The sequence below is a fragment of the Lampetra planeri genome, chromosome 17 (assembly GCF_965212315.1).
Source record: "Lampetra planeri chromosome 17, kcLamPlan1.2.h2, whole genome shotgun sequence".
Taxonomy (NCBI): domain Eukaryota; kingdom Metazoa; phylum Chordata; class Hyperoartia; order Petromyzontiformes; family Petromyzontidae; genus Lampetra; species Lampetra planeri.
In genome coordinates this window covers 3447234-3465085 of record NC_136123.1, presented here as the reverse complement: position 1 = coordinate 3465085, position 17852 = coordinate 3447234, and the positions used below count along the sequence as shown (strand labels likewise).

At 42.7% G+C, this 17852-nt stretch overlaps 1 protein-coding gene across 2 annotated transcripts in view; it reads left to right on the top strand.

The window, feature by feature from the left end:
• The window catches only part of LOC144723271 (uncharacterized), a 33596-nt gene that overhangs the window by 1327 nt on the left and 14417 nt on the right, over nt 1-17852 (top strand). For both annotated transcript variants that reach the window (XM_078601867.1, XM_078601868.1), the window contains 4 exons: nt 2763-3583; nt 9832-10011; nt 11948-12170; nt 16834-16975. In XM_078601867.1, the coding sequence (XP_078457993.1) occupies nt 3416-3583; nt 9832-10011; nt 11948-12170; nt 16834-16975 (713 nt within the window). In that variant the 5' untranslated portion in view covers nt 2763-3415. The remainder of the gene's footprint in view (nt 1-2762; nt 3584-9831; nt 10012-11947; nt 12171-16833; nt 16976-17852) is intronic.

The window sequence follows — 17852 nt, the reverse complement described above, 5'->3', positions numbered from 1 at the left end:
GTTTCGGCCACAACGCAAGCAGCCGTCCTCAGGTGAAGAACAGGTCTGTCGGGAAGACAGCGTCTGAATGAAACCACCCCAGGCTTGGAGCGTATATTTAAGCTGTCAATGAATTAAGAACACTCGCCAAGCAATTGATATACGAGTAAGATAGCCCTTGTAATTTAATTGTACATATTGAAATATGATCATAATAAACTGTATTTAGGCAGGAAAAAAGACTAGACTTGTTTTCCAGGCGGGATGCCCTATTGGAATATTTGTTGAATCCCATAAATAAGTACTGTATTTTTCCATCAGCTCCAGAGAGAATTGTCAGGTGAGTATTATGCCCTAGCGCATTTATAAAACTACTTTTATGATGCCGTGCGTGCAACTTTCCACATTTAGAAATTGGCTTCTTACTATTTCGAGTAATTGTTCCATTCACTCGTTTTACGTTTACGATTTCCATTGCCATCCACCAAGGTAACAAACATCACAACCACCACCTGTTTGTGCACAGCTTACCAAGGTGACCTGTGATGCATGTGTATTTTCTTGGCCACGTGCTGCTATAATGGCTAGTTTCTCACTGTTCGCTCCTCCAGTCTGCGGCTGTTTGATAACGTGGCTTGAGTTGGTGATCAGTGCCCATATTATATATATGGCATGTTTGCAAAGGTTCGACAGGTAGATTTTCACATACTAGACTCACAAAGGTGTCTTCTTTTCATAAGAAAATTAAGAATGCTAAACCTGTCAAATTAACAACCACAGACTTAAGTGTCTATAATAACTGATGACAAAGCACGCCCATTATGTGTTGACATCGTTACTCAAGTTCCATATCTAAATATTGTGGTTGTAAATTGTATAACTGCGCTATTGTAACAATGTTAGGTGATATCACATTACAAAGGGTATTGGGAGGCTTATTCTGCTGTCCTTGGGATAAATAAAATGCATTATTAAGCCATTCAGAAACTGTTCCTATAAGCTCTTAACTGACATGCCCCTGGCAGTCCATAATGCGTGGTATGTGTTGGTGGTGAACATGTATTTTTTTTGACTGACGTTAGCTCCCCTTTCTGCCTCATTCCTGAAAGCGGCTAAATTGCCTCATTACTTCCACTAAGAGGCTGTATCTGATTAGGGTTGGAGATAGGGCTGACTATCTGCTAACCCACTTCAGCCTCGTATTAGAGTAATCAGGTTGTTTAGCCTTCTGTAATCAAATGAGTTGGATATTATAATGGTAATACTATTTGTCAATCCCCGTGGCGTGTTGGACACGGTTGCTAACTGACCACCTTGCCTGTTATTTGTGGATTGGTGATTTCTGGGCGGGGGGGGGCATTAGTGGAATATAACAATAGTTTTAACTTTCGATTTAAAGCTTTCGTGACTGCAGGGATTCATCTTCTTGATTCTTTCGGTAAAGTCACGTAGAATGGAGATAATAAAATAAAAAAAATAAAACATGATAAAATAATTCTCACGACGTTTCGGCCACAACCCAGCTTAAATATACGCTGCCAAGCCTGGTGGTGTTCATTCAGACGCTGTCTTTCTGACAGACCTGTTCTTCACCTGAGGGACGGCTGCTTAATTCTAGATTTGAAGCTTTCGTGACTGCAAGGAATCATCTTCTTAGGTTTTTTCGGTAAAGTCACGTAGAAAGTTGTGGCCGAAACGTCGTGAGAATTATTTTATTATGTTTTATTTTTATTATTTTAATATCTCCATTCTACGTGACTTTACCGAAAGAACCAAGAAGATGAATATTTTTAACTGTTTTGTCCTCTGGTTCACAACATAACGCAGCAGCAGCCGATCTTACCCATGTATGGCCACCCTCGTGCTACATAGGCGCTCAAACGTGCTTTTCTCATGAGATATGATATTTGATACATTATGGGTTAAATTGCCATAGACAAAACACCATCATATTATAAAATATTTATAATATGACATTAAAAGTCACTAAATATTTATAAGCTCGTCTGTGATTATGCATTGCATGCATTTAAGTACTTTCTGCGCAATTCACCAACGCGTTGTTGAGTTCTTCTAAATGAATTCACAAGACAGGAAACAGCTATTTCTACAACAAGTAATTTGTTCCTGATAAATAAACATATCTTGAGCGTAACATAACATCTATTTGAAAGCTACAAGCAATGGACACATTCTCAAACTGTCAGCAAATTTACCGAATCTAATGTGGAAGATATATTTTGGGTAGGTTTAAGGTGCTGGAAAATACTGTACTTTATCCAAAATTATTTTACTATGAAGATTGTGATTGGCATTTGCGCTCTGCCGGAATGACTATGCAAACAGAATCCTACATTGTCCACCCACAGTCAGCCACTCCACCGTTCCAACAACCATCCATCACAATTTGCGACTTCATTTTTATACCACCGTGCGTTTTCTCTCACCCCGCTTTCATCCACTTGTCATATTGATGTGTATCTTATAAGCGTCCCTGCCAGCACGACAAAGCTACAGATCGGTGCAGATTAAACAGCCAGGTCTGCCCTACCTTGTTACGTATCGCTTTAGTCAATGCATAGTTGTTGTTTTGAATTCCATCTTTTATTTACTCAGTGCAGCCAAGTAGTTTTAACAGAATGATGCCTGGTACTCAGTTGTGACTGAATGCATGATGCATCCAGTACATATAATTGTTTCTCATTTAGTAGCACGGTTGGTACTTGTTGAATATTTTAAATACTGTAAATGTGATCATGCATTATTTTGTTCTTTTTTCACAGGTAATGACAACAATGGACTCGGTTTTTTAAGGACATTACTTTTAAGTGAAGATGGAAAATTACAACACACCATGTTGAAGGATGTTGTTATCACTTAAGAAGGAAGACATTGTTGATATACATAGAAAAAACACATTCTATCATCCGGCATTAACTAGTTTCATTTTAGTGACAGACTCTAGCAGCTGCTTTGTTAATTTAATGAGATCGTGATGGTTCAAGTAGAAAGTATTTGGTGCTTCTCAACTGATTTACCGAAGTTCCAAGCAAGATGTCCTACACGTACGTCATTCTTCAAAACAGCCTTGGGCTTCTCCAGGGAAGGTTAATACATCATTAGTGTGCCTCGTTGAAGTTACGCACATCTTGCCCACGCAAAAAACCTTTAACACGCCTCGCGTCTAAAATATGTCTTTTTGCTTCACAGTGCATTGTAAATGACTTGCTAATTGTTACATAGTTATTACCCAGTAGGTCAGTTTATTCTCAGGGCTATTTGTTCCAGTGTTCTGATATTGAGCAACGCGATAAAAAAAAACACAATTTCATTGCATTTTTTGAACACTACGAGACCGAGCACAGCCTTTGTGAGTTCCAAAGTGCGCGAGAGCCTACCTCGTCGTAAACTGAAAGTGATTGCAACGCTGCACGCGATGGAGGCGGGCAAGATAGCCGGGTTGTACGACCTGGAGAAGACGCTGGGACGCGGGCACTTTGCCGTCGTGAAGTTGGCACGCCACGTTTTCACGGGCGAGAAGGTGGCCGTGAAGGTCATCGACAAGAGCAAGTTGGACCCCATGGCCACCAGCCACCTCTTCCAGGTGAGTCTGCAGCACTCCACGCAACGTGTCACAAGCCTTGTGATCGAGCCCTTTCTTTGGAGGCAAAGTTGGTGGATCTTGGTGCAGACACATTATTCTGTGTGTATAACATCCACTTTTAAAGTGCCTTCTCCCAACTACGCTAATCTCCTCAGCTCGCCGATGTGTTTTCGGGTTGTACCGGCATGATATTCAACATTTTTCTCCCAAGTGCTGGGAGAGCCTGTGGAGGAACCGTAAAGGAAGCTCCTGGGCACGTTGAGCGAAACGCATCGGAGAGCTATACAGCACAGCTGTGAAACCTTACGCAGCAGTATCTCAGCGTCTGATCTCTATCCTCTTGAGGAAAGACCATTTCCCCAAAACTTTAGGCTGTTATGGATTTTTCTGTTAGAAGGCAATGTTTAATGATGAATGTCCCCAGTTATTTTTAATTGTGCTTCACCCACCTGCAACATTACATTGTGGCAATTGGATTGCAGTATAGAAAGCAGGTGTTGAACTTATTTATATGGTTAATTGAGTATTGTCCCATTTGCACGTGTCTGTTTTCTATGGTTATTCCAGATTCAAGCCAGAATGCAATAATTCAAGTGAATTAACCAAACATCATATTACGGGCCTTCTCCAAAAAACACCCACACAGAAAACATTTGAATACTCTGAAGTTTTCTTGAATGAGCAGACTGTTATTACTGTTATCATAACCATACCCTTTGTAGGCATAAAGGTACTGTAGGTATGCATAATTGTAGGTGTCTGTATACACCTGGCATGGAAACTCCGCCATCTGCTCATGACTTATGTTGCCAAAACTCACGGTCGTGTTTTGTGCCTTTGTCCCACACTAAACATTGTAATATTCTATCATCGTTACACCAAAGGAACGTGCGTGCCTCTGATTTAGATTTACTCCACGTGTGCTTAAGCTGATGACCACGTCACCCAATTCACCAAATCTCATAAGCGCAACAGGTTGGAGTCGGCAGAGGGAAATGCAGCAAAATCCATTTGGTAGTGTACTACATTCCAATGTCTACGCGTCCTGCCTTCATAAACCGATATTGACCATCGTGGTGAAGTATGGTCATATATCCCACATGACTGACATGGACGGCGTGGGGGAGGCTGTTATCCGGCAATGGATTAATATAAAGGCTGTTTTTATATATATGCTTCAGGGTATAGTAAAACATTTAATGTGATAAGTGGATTGGGTAGTCGCTTTGGGCTTAGGAGTATTCAGACATGTACATCTTTTCATATTTCTGTCCCTATGGGCAGATGGAGCTTGTATTTCAGATGTCTATGATAATTGTAGTCGTACTTTTACAACATAGCAAACTGACGACATTCAGTAGATTTGGAAATCATTTCTAAAAATTAAGTCCACTTGTCAATGAAAGGAATTTGCAAAACAAGAACATCTGGTTGAGGTTGATTAGGACACCCATTGACTGCGGGCAACCTAACGAGTTTGGTGGGCTAATGGTCGTGGTGATGATTTGATACATGGCCACAGATGGTGCGTGAATCTCATTCGTATTGACGTGTACGTTAAAGTTTTGTTCCGACACCCACCCGCGTTGGCACATGGAACACATTGTCCCCTCCGACCCATACCCCTCTGTTTGAAAGCACAACATGTGCCAGAAAATTATGAAATGTGTTGCTGCAAAAATGTGAAGCTGAAATAATTTGGAACACAAGGATAATATGTGAAATGCAGTGGAAGTACTTTAATTACCTCTAGATGAGTAATGGTGATGCTTTTTTTTCTCCAAATGTGACTGATTTTATAACAATGGGCCTGCCTAGTTTGGATACTTACAATAACATCCTTTGGGAAAAAAATTTTTATAACCATAAGAGGCATGCAGGGTGTGGAGTGGTGACAGTGATTAGCACACTGTACTCTGACCCATGTTTGATTCCCATCCACGGCTAACAGCAGTGGCAAATGAAATCGGAAACCGGTCTTACGCCAATCTGAATTAACCAGTGTGGTGAAGTTATGATTAAACAACACCGATGACCCACATGGCAAGGGGTTTTCTTCAATTGAGAATTAGTAAAACGCTGAAAATTATTATAATAAAAGATATGCACACCCCTGTAGTTTTGTTAATTATATTATATACATGTATTATATGTCAAAATTTAGGCTGCCGTATTTAGCATTTGTTTGGCACATCGTACCAAAGTCACTTTTAAGGAAGTTTCTAAATGTAATTAAAAGTTGGTTCACACTGCCAAAATACACACTCCCACACACCAAAACAATATGAATGACTACTGCACTTGTTTGTGTGTGTGTCTGCATATTTATGTATTTGCTTAAAACTCTAATTTCATTCATTAAGGTCATGAAACGCTGCTCCTATTTTAACATGAATTTATCCCAGCTCTTGACAGACATCAGATTTCAGTAGTGGTTAGAATCCATGGCATTTACTGAGGGGCACCTCCTGCAAAGTAAACATTTTATGGATCATTTAATGTTGTGCAAACAGCTAACAATTACATGTCTTTTTAAGACCCGTATTGGAACATTTTCGGAGATTCATAATTCTAGGGTTAGGCCACATAATGATCCGACTAAATTGGTGTTGGAAGACCGTCCGTCCTGAATTGTTTATTAAACGCTACAATAATTACCAGCCTTGCTTGCTGAGAAAAAAATTGGTCTGGGCTGGCACTTGATGCGTTTGCCAAGCTGCCAGGAGATGATATTTGGCCAATAATTAAAAAGACAAAGTGAATACAATTTAGGATTCTTCTTCTTATGCTAATCTAAGCTGCGTCTATTTGACAATTCCAATGGTTCACAAATACATTTGATCACCTTGTATATTTTTTGTGAATTAATTTGTGGACCGTGGCTCTATGGGTCCACGATTCCAACAGGGTGGTAAAAGGGTGCATTTGCGCAATATGGTCAAGTCGATTCTACACGGCATAGTCTGTCTGGACAAAATCCCAGTGGCATTTCGCATGGAGCTCCTTGATGCATTTTTCAGTTGTACAGTGTGGCTGGAATTGGAATAATGGATGTGGAATTGAAATAGCGGTGGAATACTGTAGTCGTGTTTTCAGCGGAATTATGTAAGGATGCCTGCGGAGTTTTGGCACCAAAGAACCACATCCTAATCACTGTAATAAATAAATGACTTGGACTGAAGTTGCAGGGTGGCTTGGGGATGACCATGTCAAAGTACTGAGCCCTCCACTGCTGAGAGCCTGGGTTTGAATCCAGTTAGCCACCCATGATTTAAAGCTAGGTTCTTGGGTATGGCAAACCGATTGTCGATTGTCTCAACGTGGTCACTTTTGACGGCACCAAAAAATATCATAATTTCACCTCCTAACATGATCCCCATCGAAATTGGAATATATTTAAAAGAAAACATTGGTTGAAGAAATGGAGCTTATTAGCCCCCCCACCTCACCCCCTGCTGTATTCATAAGGGACCCCCAGAACATTCTTAATGGTGGCTCGTTTTGGTGATAAATGTTCACTGTGCCTCGTGCCACCCTCCAAGTTGGCCGGTGCGAGCCACAGTCCTTATTTGGCTGCTTTGAAAGCCATTGGAATCTTTTTTTTAAGTCAACATATTGGAGGGGATTGGTGTGAGCTTCGTGCACTTGACGTATGTGCACCGACTTGTCCGGTTTTACCTGATATCCTCTAGCGATAACAATTGTTGTATTCGGCATCGATGCTTGTGGAATGTACAGCCATATTTGAAATTACATATTTCATGAGCAGAGTTGGGAGATGCCGTAAAAGCTTTCGGTTTAAATTGAGCTAACTGGTGCATTACAATTTCAATGTTTATTTCACTTCCATTTTACTGATTGCTATAATATTTTTAAATCTACAGAAATGGCCATTAAGTGCTTTTTCAGTGAAATATCGTAATTTGCTCGTGTGTTTGCACTACGTTTTTTTATATTAAGAAATTCTATTGGAATATATTTATTTCATTAAAATATAATTCATAAAAGGTTTCTGTGCCTTTTTACCGAGTCCAATTGTATATTCCAAAGCCAAAAATGAGTAAACGTATAAATAAATATTGCAGTGGTACATGGAAAAAAGAATCTGCAAATTTGTATATATGGATGTTATTTATCTTATGCATCACGTGGTGCAGTGTACACAAGACACCCCTATGAAAGCTTAAGGTCAACAGTGCTTTGCTATAAAGATCCTTGACCCAACAGTAACCGCATTTTTAATGGATATTTTAAAAACATCTGTCTCTTCAAGGGTACTTTAGTGTGTGATGTTGAGTCATAGAGAAACCTCCATTCTTTAGATTTGTTTTTTTAGAATAGGCAGATCCGATGTTGTTTTTTTAACATCTAAGGACCATGCATTTAACAGCCTCTGACAAAACCACTTGGAATGTGCCCGATCTTGTCAGGTCTCGGACGCTTTTGGCAGATTTGAGCCTGGATAGTGCTTGGATGTGTGACCACCATGTACATACAGGTGTTTGTGGGGACTTCGAAGATACGCGGTGGGCAGTAGAGGAAAGTTTAACACATTCACTGTTGTAGTGTATTTCTCTACTTCAGTATATACGTGCCCCACCTTCACCAACCTGCACTGACCATCATGGTGAAGTATGGTCAATAGCCCTCATAAATTGCACAGGCATGGGGGAGGCCCTCATTCAGCAGTAGATAAAAAAGGGTTGTAGAGGTCCAGGTAATTGTTTACATAATGCCATGTGTCCCCTTAATATCTTTAAATATATGCCGCATAAATAAGGGATAAAGTACAGTGTGCCGCTGTTACACTACCAAGCCAGCTTGTGTTATCCACTGCCATACATCTGGTGTGGCTAATAAATAAATAATGCGTACATTTTTCATGCTCTCTGCGCTAAATGCAAAGATCAAAAGACACGGGCATTACAGATAAACTTCCTCGTTTTAAATAAGAAAAGCGCATTTAGATATGCCACGGAAAAATTAACTTAACCTAATATTTACATTCATGCTCGGTTGTATTTTGATGAATGTGTGTAATTGATAAAGGGCTGGTATTTGTTTCTCCTCTTAAGAAGTTGATGTTTGATGAAAAGGGTTAGGGCAACTTGCAGATCAAGTAATTTATCACCATTTGTGTAAAAACATGGAACAGTTTGTAAGTTAACATTTGATGCTCATGCAGTACTTCTCACCAATTTGTATCTGGCTTCGACACACACTCTTTGGGCCATTAAATCGCAAAAATAGCAGCAGCTGAATAAATGAATGAGCTGTGCATATGTACCGGTCGCGGTTGCTTTAGATGCAAACTATTAGCAACTGGGACCTCAGCCTCGTGCCAGCTGTGGTTGCCATTTAGGAAGCAAGGCAAATCTCATTAGCTCACTCAACAAAGAGAGTAGAGGTATGCCTGTCATGCCAATTGCAAAGCTCTGTGGATCTTTTTAAGGTTGTCACCGCACAAATGTTCTCTTGCTGTCGCGTGCTTTAACGTGATTAATAGTGAAGATAATTGTGTCGATGCGATTGGTTGCTTGAGCTGGCTATGATTTTTTTGGGTTCTAGGGGTTTTTGACATGAAGTAAAAGTCCAGATATGTCGGCTCTCTGGTAGTGTGTGCTTTAAAAACATTACTTGCGACACACTGTGCTGGTGTGATGCTGTATTGAGAACATTATCGTCATTCCTTTAAGGTTTAGGCTCTTGTGTGAGTTGGTGATCTATCAATTTGACACCCACTATCTCCCAGGTGGTAAGAATTACAAGAGCAAAGGTTGACAGATCAGCACCTGGGGCTCCCTTATATGCACTAGTAACGATTAAGCTACACTCTTTTTAGAAGAATAATGCCCTTTATTTATGTAGGAAAGGCTCACGAAGATTCAAATGCCATTTCAGGAGGCTCCTACGTTGGGATATTTGACCAATCCAATAATGGGTGATTAACATGTGGGAAGAAACTAACACACAGAGAAAACCCAACACAAACAAGGGGGTAACACTCCAAAGCTTCACACTCATTTATTCTTTAACCTTTTGCTTTCGTGCCATCTGGCCACATTGCAGCCTAAACCACGGTCAACCCTGTTTAACATCGGAGATTCCACGAGATTGGGTACATTTGGGGTGATTTAACTGTTGTTGTTGCAAAAAGTTGCGTTTGTTTGCAGATCGGTTGCTTAAGCGGCCGACCTGGGCGTCACCGACTCGCCTGACCCCCCTCACTTGCGTGCTTTTTTGAGCAGGAGGTGCGGTGCATGAAGCTGGTGCAGCATCCCAATGTGGTGCGACTCTACGAGGTCATCGACACTCAGACGAAGCTCTACCTCATCCTGGAGCTGGCCGACGGCGGGGACCTCTACGACTACATCATGCGGCATGAAGGCGGCCTGCAGGAAGAGCTCGCCAAGACGTACTTTGCCCAGGTGCGTGCCCCGTTTTCAGCGCCCCAATACCCCGTGAACTTTTGCCGTCGCTTCACTGACGCTCGCGGCCGGGAATGTGCACGTTGCCGACGGGTCGTGCGACAAGGTGCAAAAAATAATTGAGCACTGACCTACATACACTGCAGAGCTTGTTGTGATACCCCCAGCTGCGCACATTATTTCCCCATCTGGCTAAAAGCTTTGGTCCCTCTTTATGCATTTCCTCCCATATTCTCATTCATTCTCTTTCGTTTCATTATTTTATTATTTTCACTTTTCATTCATATTTCTCATTCCTATTGCCAAAATTCCCTCGGGGAACTGGAGTCTCTCTGCGTACCTACTTGAAAATTCCTGGCAAATGGATTGAAAGACTTGTGTAGAGTCTTGCTCTGTGTAGCATCGAGGAGCTTACTCAAGGTTCTGCATGACATGTTAAGTTACGTGCTACGGAGTTATCTTGCAAACATTCATTTTATTTGAAGATACAATGAGGCCAGCTCAATAAATAGTGCTCCACAATTGCGCTGCACACTGCACATGAGTGTATCAGATTTACAATAGATAGGCTTAACACACCTCATTGGAGGAAGAATGTATTTCTGCGGTGAAATCAGCACTTTGTGTAGGATACACTCACTCTTTCACCGCTATAACAAGTATGAATGCAACAGATGATCCATTAAAATGTATTAAAATGCTTATGAAGCAAACATCAAAATGTGCATGTAAGAATCAATTATTTCCATTTCACATTTTTGTATGTGCTTTGTTCATGGCAACACTGTAGCCATTATGGATTCTACATATACCCCATGGTGAAAAAAAATAAGTATTTGTAAATCTAAGCATGGTAATGCAATACGATCTAGATTTTTATAGCATCTGTGTATGTATGTTGAACTTCGCACCGTATATAGCCAACCGTGCTAATATAAATACAACCACATCTCAATACTCCGCAAAAAGAGCGGGCATATATTGATTTCATATAGATAGTCAATCCTATGCAGAGGAAAAAAAGGGTAAGGGCCTTGAGCTTGGACTTGAATTGCTGAATAGGATCAGGGAGATGACGGCATGGATAGAATATGGAAGGAAGTTCATGCGGACAGTAGAAGAGAATGAGTGACCTCAAGGAGTGACTGGGGCTTTCACAGAATGCTTTTGTTGCTGCAGTTAAGAGAGAGTGTGGAAGGGAGTAGAGTGAGATGTGCGGGTAGAGGTAACCACAGGTGATTCCATGGAGAACCTTGAATACTGCAAGTACAGTAAAACCTCGTTATTTTGATATTTGATCATTTGTGATTGGGGATAATTCGACACGGCTGCGCTTTGGGCATGTATATAAACCATTAGTAATTTGCCATGAGCTGAATTGCCGTGCCGAATGGTCCAATTTTTCAGCATGCACGTGGAGCGACGACCAAAACAATGGCTCAGTCTAGAGGCGGCGCGCGTGGTTGGCCGGTCGCTTTGGACTTTACCTTGTTTATGCACTGTGCAAACCACCCCTCTCAGAAATGTCGTCTACACCTACATCGAGAAGTAATAGAAAGGGACTGCAGCATAAATCCCTTAGTCTGCGAGACAAATCCAAACTTTCGGATAGAATTGATGCAGGTGTGTCGATGCGTATGGTGTGTGAAGAGTTTGGAAAACAAATTTTGATTTATTTTTTTATATTGTGGCAGGAGGCACTGGGGAGTACCATTGTACATAATGCATCTAGGCCAGAGCTCCATATGTATCGATTTAACAAGGGTTTACTGAGATTGGATTGCGTGCCGGTGGGGGTGGTGTTGGAGTATTGCGACGACGTGGTCTATGGATTTCTGGTGTGAAACCTGCAAAGCGGCATCTCGACGCTTCACGAACCCACGGAGAGAAGAAAATCGCTCAAACATAATTCCGGCTGTGTACGTGTGTGTGTTAGGTGGTCCACGCCATTTCGTACTGCCACCGCCTGCACGTGGTGCACCGGGACCTGAAGCCGGAAAACGTGGTGTTCTTCGAGAAGCAGGGCCTCGTCAAGCTCACCGACTTCGGGTTCAGCAACCTCTTCCAGCCAGGCACCAAGCTGGCGACAAGCTGCGGTTCGCTCGCCTACTCGGCACCCGAGATCCTGCTGGGCGACGAGTACGACGCGCCCGCCGTGGGTACGTTCCTCGTTGTACAGCGCGTCGCTTTGTCTTAGGCAGAGGGCTAATGATCTCTCAGCTTCAGGGTAAAATGAATGGCACTTGCCAGAATAATATTGCGCATTTTTTTACATTAACAGTACTGCGTAGTCATTGACAGTTGCGCTGTATAGCTCTCTGATTTGTACCGTTTGGCATGTCTGACGTTTCATTTCACATGCTGGAAGCTTCTTCAAGAACTCAATTGAGAGGCTCTCTTTTTCTTCCTTGATTATTTACTAAACGTTGATGTTGCTATCACTGTCATCACCGTCAGCCATGTATGTATGTTGACCTTCTTTCGCACCGTACATAGCCAACCGTGCTGATTGGAGATGTTCTATCTGCTGCTGGATGAGGGCCTCCACATGTTGTTGGCACTCCCCACAGTCCTGGAATGCCACAATCCATGTCACTCCTGCATATGAGCGAATTGTATCTCCTCGGTGGGAGCTGGAGACTCAATGTATCGCTCTTGAACTGTGTTTTTCATAGACTGGTATTGATGCTTGCTGAAATGCAGCATTGTAGAGCCTTTTTTTTAAACAAGTCTGTATTGAAAGTAAACTGAATTGTGTTTTGTGTTAAAAAGGCCGACGCATCCAGTCGGATGAATTAACTTACCACTGCCAAGATTTGTACCCCATTAATTGTTGGCACAAGCGTTCTTTTTTATAAATCACAATTTGTGAAATATTTAGTAATGTCATTGAATTTGTTTAGCGATGACAACTAAGAATCATCACTGTCTGCGGGGGGGGGGGGGGGAGAAGTATCGGTCTCGTTGTCGTGTGTGTACATTTTGGCCAAATAGGACTGCAGAGACGAACACTTAGGACTATAAGAATGAACTGTTGATGTGGATGTTGGGTGTTTTGAATCAACCATAAATGTTTGTTTACTAGACGTATCCTTGTGGAAAGTACTAGAGCTGTCCACTTAGTCTTATTATGGACGCGTGGTACCTAAAAAGCTCGGCAGCTGTGGGTTTCTTTTTCACGAAATGCATGATTAAATGTCGTGTCTGTTTACCATACACAATTACGCACGCAAGCGCATTCCCATGGACCTGCATAATTGCGTACGCACACGTAAGCAGGCAATTGCGACCGCCCTGGGGTGGTGTGCGTGCACGCGTGCGTGTATGTTGTGGGGAGCAGTAGTGTAGCGGATAGCGCGCTGCACTCCAAACCCGGCAACTCAAGTTCGATTCCCGCTCACGGCCGACACCAGTGACGATTATCTGAACCGGTCCAGGGCCTCCTATAGCTAGACTCGGCCTCAAATGAGTACCTGGTGCGATTTATATAAACATCGCCACTGGGGAGACAAAGGGGGTCGAGCGTGGTGATGGCCACCCACCACCTCGTGTGCCGGCCTTCGTAGGTGCTCGTTAACAGCACTTCCCCCCCCAACAGTCTGTTAAGGCTAGATGGGGGATCTTTGTCTTTGTGTGTTGGAGCAAGCACATGCATGCAACAGGAGACATGGTGGCATGCACGTTCGCACGGCTTGGTGCTCATCCCCGCAGGGGCACGTCTCGGCATGCTGTGGGGCCCTGCCTGCGTGTTTCTGCCCCGGCTGTTTACACCACTTTTTTCCTGAGGGTAGAAAACATAAAAAAAGAGAACTAATTATTATTACGTGCTTGGAGATAATTTTCTACGTAACTAAGCCACTTGTTAAGTAACAGCTCAATGGAGCTGTTACTTAAATAGTCTAGCTCTTACTCTAGGAGAATTGCAATATCTGTAGGTGAGATCCGTTGTTTCCTGTATTGCCTTGTAAATGGAACAACGAAACCGTCATACGCGTGGAGTCTGTGATGCTTTCCCAACATGTGTTTGTCCTCGGTATAATTTATTGTGTAACAAGTAAACCCGTAAAAACAAAGTTTTTCACTATAAATCCTTTATATGCGTGGCGGCTAGAGTCTTCTCGTCCTCTGGCTTGAGATGGCTGCCACCTATGGGTCAGATGATTGTCTGCCAGTATTAAGCAATTGGTAATTAAATATTTAATTCGTTTTCCCTAAACAGTGTAAAATTTTGGGAATTTTTTTTTCACGAACATTAATTGTCTCGCACAACGAGTCTGTGTGGAAAATGTCAGCTCGATTGGATCACGGGAAGTGGGTTAAAAAACGACCGAAAGATTTGCACGGTCGTAAGCAAGCAAGCACGCACGCAAGCAAGCAAGCAAACTTAATATAAAGGATTTAAAAAAGAAAATAGTTGAAAGCATCGTGTTGACTTGAGAAAATGAAGTGGGCTTGTGAAGAACACGTCGCTTGTAGGGATGATGGCCAATGGTCAATAGTAATGACAGTGGCAGCTGACACAAGGAACTCATCCAAGAGGGTGTCAACCAAGGACATGGAGCGATGACATTAACACAGGTCCTCGGTGGATTGCACGGTTGGCTACGTACAATGCGAAATAAGTTTAACAAACATACAACATACATGAGGCATGGTGGTGGCTTGGGGAGCCCTTTGTCCAGCAGTGAATTTACCATGACTCACGATGATGTACATTTTATGTTTTGTAAATTTTTGTAAAACCCAGCAAACGGTGAGCTGCCATTGAAAATGAAATGGCATGGTCCTCCAAAATCCTTCCAAGTCTACTTTACAACAATCTGTCTCAAATGGTCGAACATGTTCACACTGGTCAATTCGTCTTCACACTGTGACCACTGCTGTCTGAATTTTGCATGTCCAGTCGTGGCTTATTGGATTCGGTGCAAGTTGTGAAACTCAAGTAGCCGTTAAATGGCATTTCGTAATTATTCCGTTGGGCATACAGAAACATACCCGCAGTCATTGATTGATGATGATCAGTCAGGCATCAGGAATGCTGGGAGGGTGCGTCTTGGTGGCCCAAGCAAGTTTGTGCGCGTGCCGCGTCCGTCTGCCCGTCCCTTTCTTCCGCACATCTGTGACACTGCCACTTCCAAGCCGGCAGGGCCCAGCTGATGTAGACCACCTTCATGGCTCTTTTGTCAATTGACTACTTGTTAAGGGCTTCACCACACTGTTGTGCAGGTCCTTCGGGGTTATTTGAGTAGACTTCATGACGTTGGTCAGTGCAGGTTGGTAAAGTCTGTGAGCCGTAGAAGTTTCGTATGACATACTCTTTGGTTCTTTCCGGTAAAGTCACGTAGATAGAAAATTAATAGATCGCGACGTTTCGAACGCAACACAAGCGACCGTCTTCAGGTGATGGAGAGAGAGAGAAAGCTACTGAAACAACGTCTTATGTAGGCCTGAGATGGGTGCAGTGCAGCATCAGGGTAAGAGGGCAGGGCTAGAGATGGTCTCCTGGAGGCTGTGGAAGTGGCTATTGTATTGTGAGAGATTAGCATGTCAATGTACGGGTATAGTCTGCCGCAGCATCGGTGACTTGCCTAGTATGTCGCAGCATCGGTGACTGGTATGATGACTTTAGTATGACAATTGATTTTGCTGCACTGTGCTTAGCTGCCCACAGTGTAGTCCTGCAGCACTGTTTGTGCATGGTGGTCACCCTTTCAAGCACAATCCAATCGTATTCGTTTTTGAGATCTGATGGGATTGGATGTAGGATTTGGTCATTAGCCCAAAAAATAAAGGAAAGGACAGTTGTTTACTTTGTTTTGTGAACTTATTTCATATCCATAGTTTTGTTTGCAAATTGTGTCGAAAAACAAAACTACATCAGTCATTGTTTTTTAAAAGCGTGTTATCTAAGATCTCTCATACCAAGACTGATGCTGTTAACCCAGCCAGTTTAAAACAATGACTCGTGATAATGATACAAAACAAAAACAACGCACAATACTGTGCGAATATCACTCGGAGGAAAAAGAAAAACACGATCTATAAATTTGGCCTAATGATCAAGTATTTTAGTGTTATCCTTGATATTGTCTGACTAAGCAAGTGGGATACTGAACAATAACTCAATGTGGGGGAGAATGTTATGTAAATGTACGGTGTGCTTTAGTACATCCCCACAGCCAGTGTCCCCATTCTTCTTTGGCCCCTTTACCAGCTCGGACGTTAATTTTCTTATCGTTGTGTTGCAGAAAAGATTAAGGATGGAGGCCAGTTAATCGGCCTGCATATGAGTATAGTGCATAATTTCTCACGGGGAAAATATTTGAAGCACCCCCCCCCCCCCCCCACTGATAAGGCCTTGAGGTATTCCATTGGGTTTTCTTGTCGGAGCGCTAAGAGTGGCCCCACTAATTTTATCCCCCAGCGTTTGCGCCTAATGGAGTGCTTTTACATAGTTTTTTTTCCAAAGATGTTTACGGCTGTCGTAGAGTGCATGGCTCCCAGCCAAATTTTGAATTCGCGGTTCACCAGTGGACTCTTTCTGGAGTGCGAAAATATGGCGCCACCTCATACCGAGCAGCTGAACCGCATGCAAACAATGGGACTTTTGGCTAAGAAGAAGTTGTCATACAACAAGTTCCACCAAGCGTTTTTAATCGTCAGCTTTCCGCCAACGCTTCGGTGCGTCTACCCAGCAATTCACAGCGGCAGGCGTCGAACCATCAACTTGGTGCGAATGTGCTCGGCCGCGTTCGCAATCAACCGCGACGCTAGATGCCGGCGTAAAGTGTAATTTTGTTGCTGTTTTTGTGTGCGGTGTAGACATCTGGAGCCTCGGCGTGATCCTGTACATGCTGGTGTGTGGACACCCGCCATTCCAGGAAGCTAACGACAGCGAGACGCTCACCATGATCATGGACTGCAAGTACACGGTCCCCGCGCACATCTCCCGCGAGTGCAAGGAGTGAGTAGTGACCGGTGCTTGTTTATTTTTACCTTGTACCTTCACACCCGTGGCACACAATTGAGCTGTGATTGGCAATGATGAAATAAAAAAAAGTGTTAACACACACCCAATCGCACAAATTTCAGCGTGCACAACTCCGTCTCGACCAAACACAGGTGCACACAATTGCACAATGGGCCACATCCACACACGCGCTGCCCTGGAATGTACACATTGGACCCAGCTATGTGGATGCAGCAATGGGTACAGTGTGTTTGTCTCGGCGTAGTGCCTTGAGAACTCAACCCTTTTTAATGCATAGAGAGAGGTTTTGCCGAACGTATATTGCCATGTAGTTGCTGTGTAATGTAATTTTTATGTAACTGTCGTATCCCGTATAAAATATGCATCAAGCTGTGCTGTCCTAATGGCTCTGGGTCGTCACATGAGCCCGGCTGTAATGCAGTTTTTGCTTCTGAGCAATGAAAGCTGTCAAAGTATTTTTGAAGGACAGGTGAATCGGTTATCAAAGCAGCCAGCCAGACCAGTATATCAATAAGCAAACTTGCAGGCAGAAATGATTATTACGTTCGGGATGACTGTGTGCGATTGATAGAAATGGGTGAGAAGGGATATATCAATACTTCAAGACATTTACATAAATGCATGAACCTAATATAACTTGGTGAGAACCCATTTAGGTTGAGTATTTCTCGTAGGGCTCGTGAGTGCTGGTAGTTTTAGAGATATATATATTTAAAACCTTTACAGAAATATATAATCTGACATCAATCTAACAAACTAAGAATTGGTCAACACCTCTTGTCTGGCAAATAATCCCGATATACGAGGGTACACAGTTGAATTCCCATCACGTGTATCATGCACAGCTATA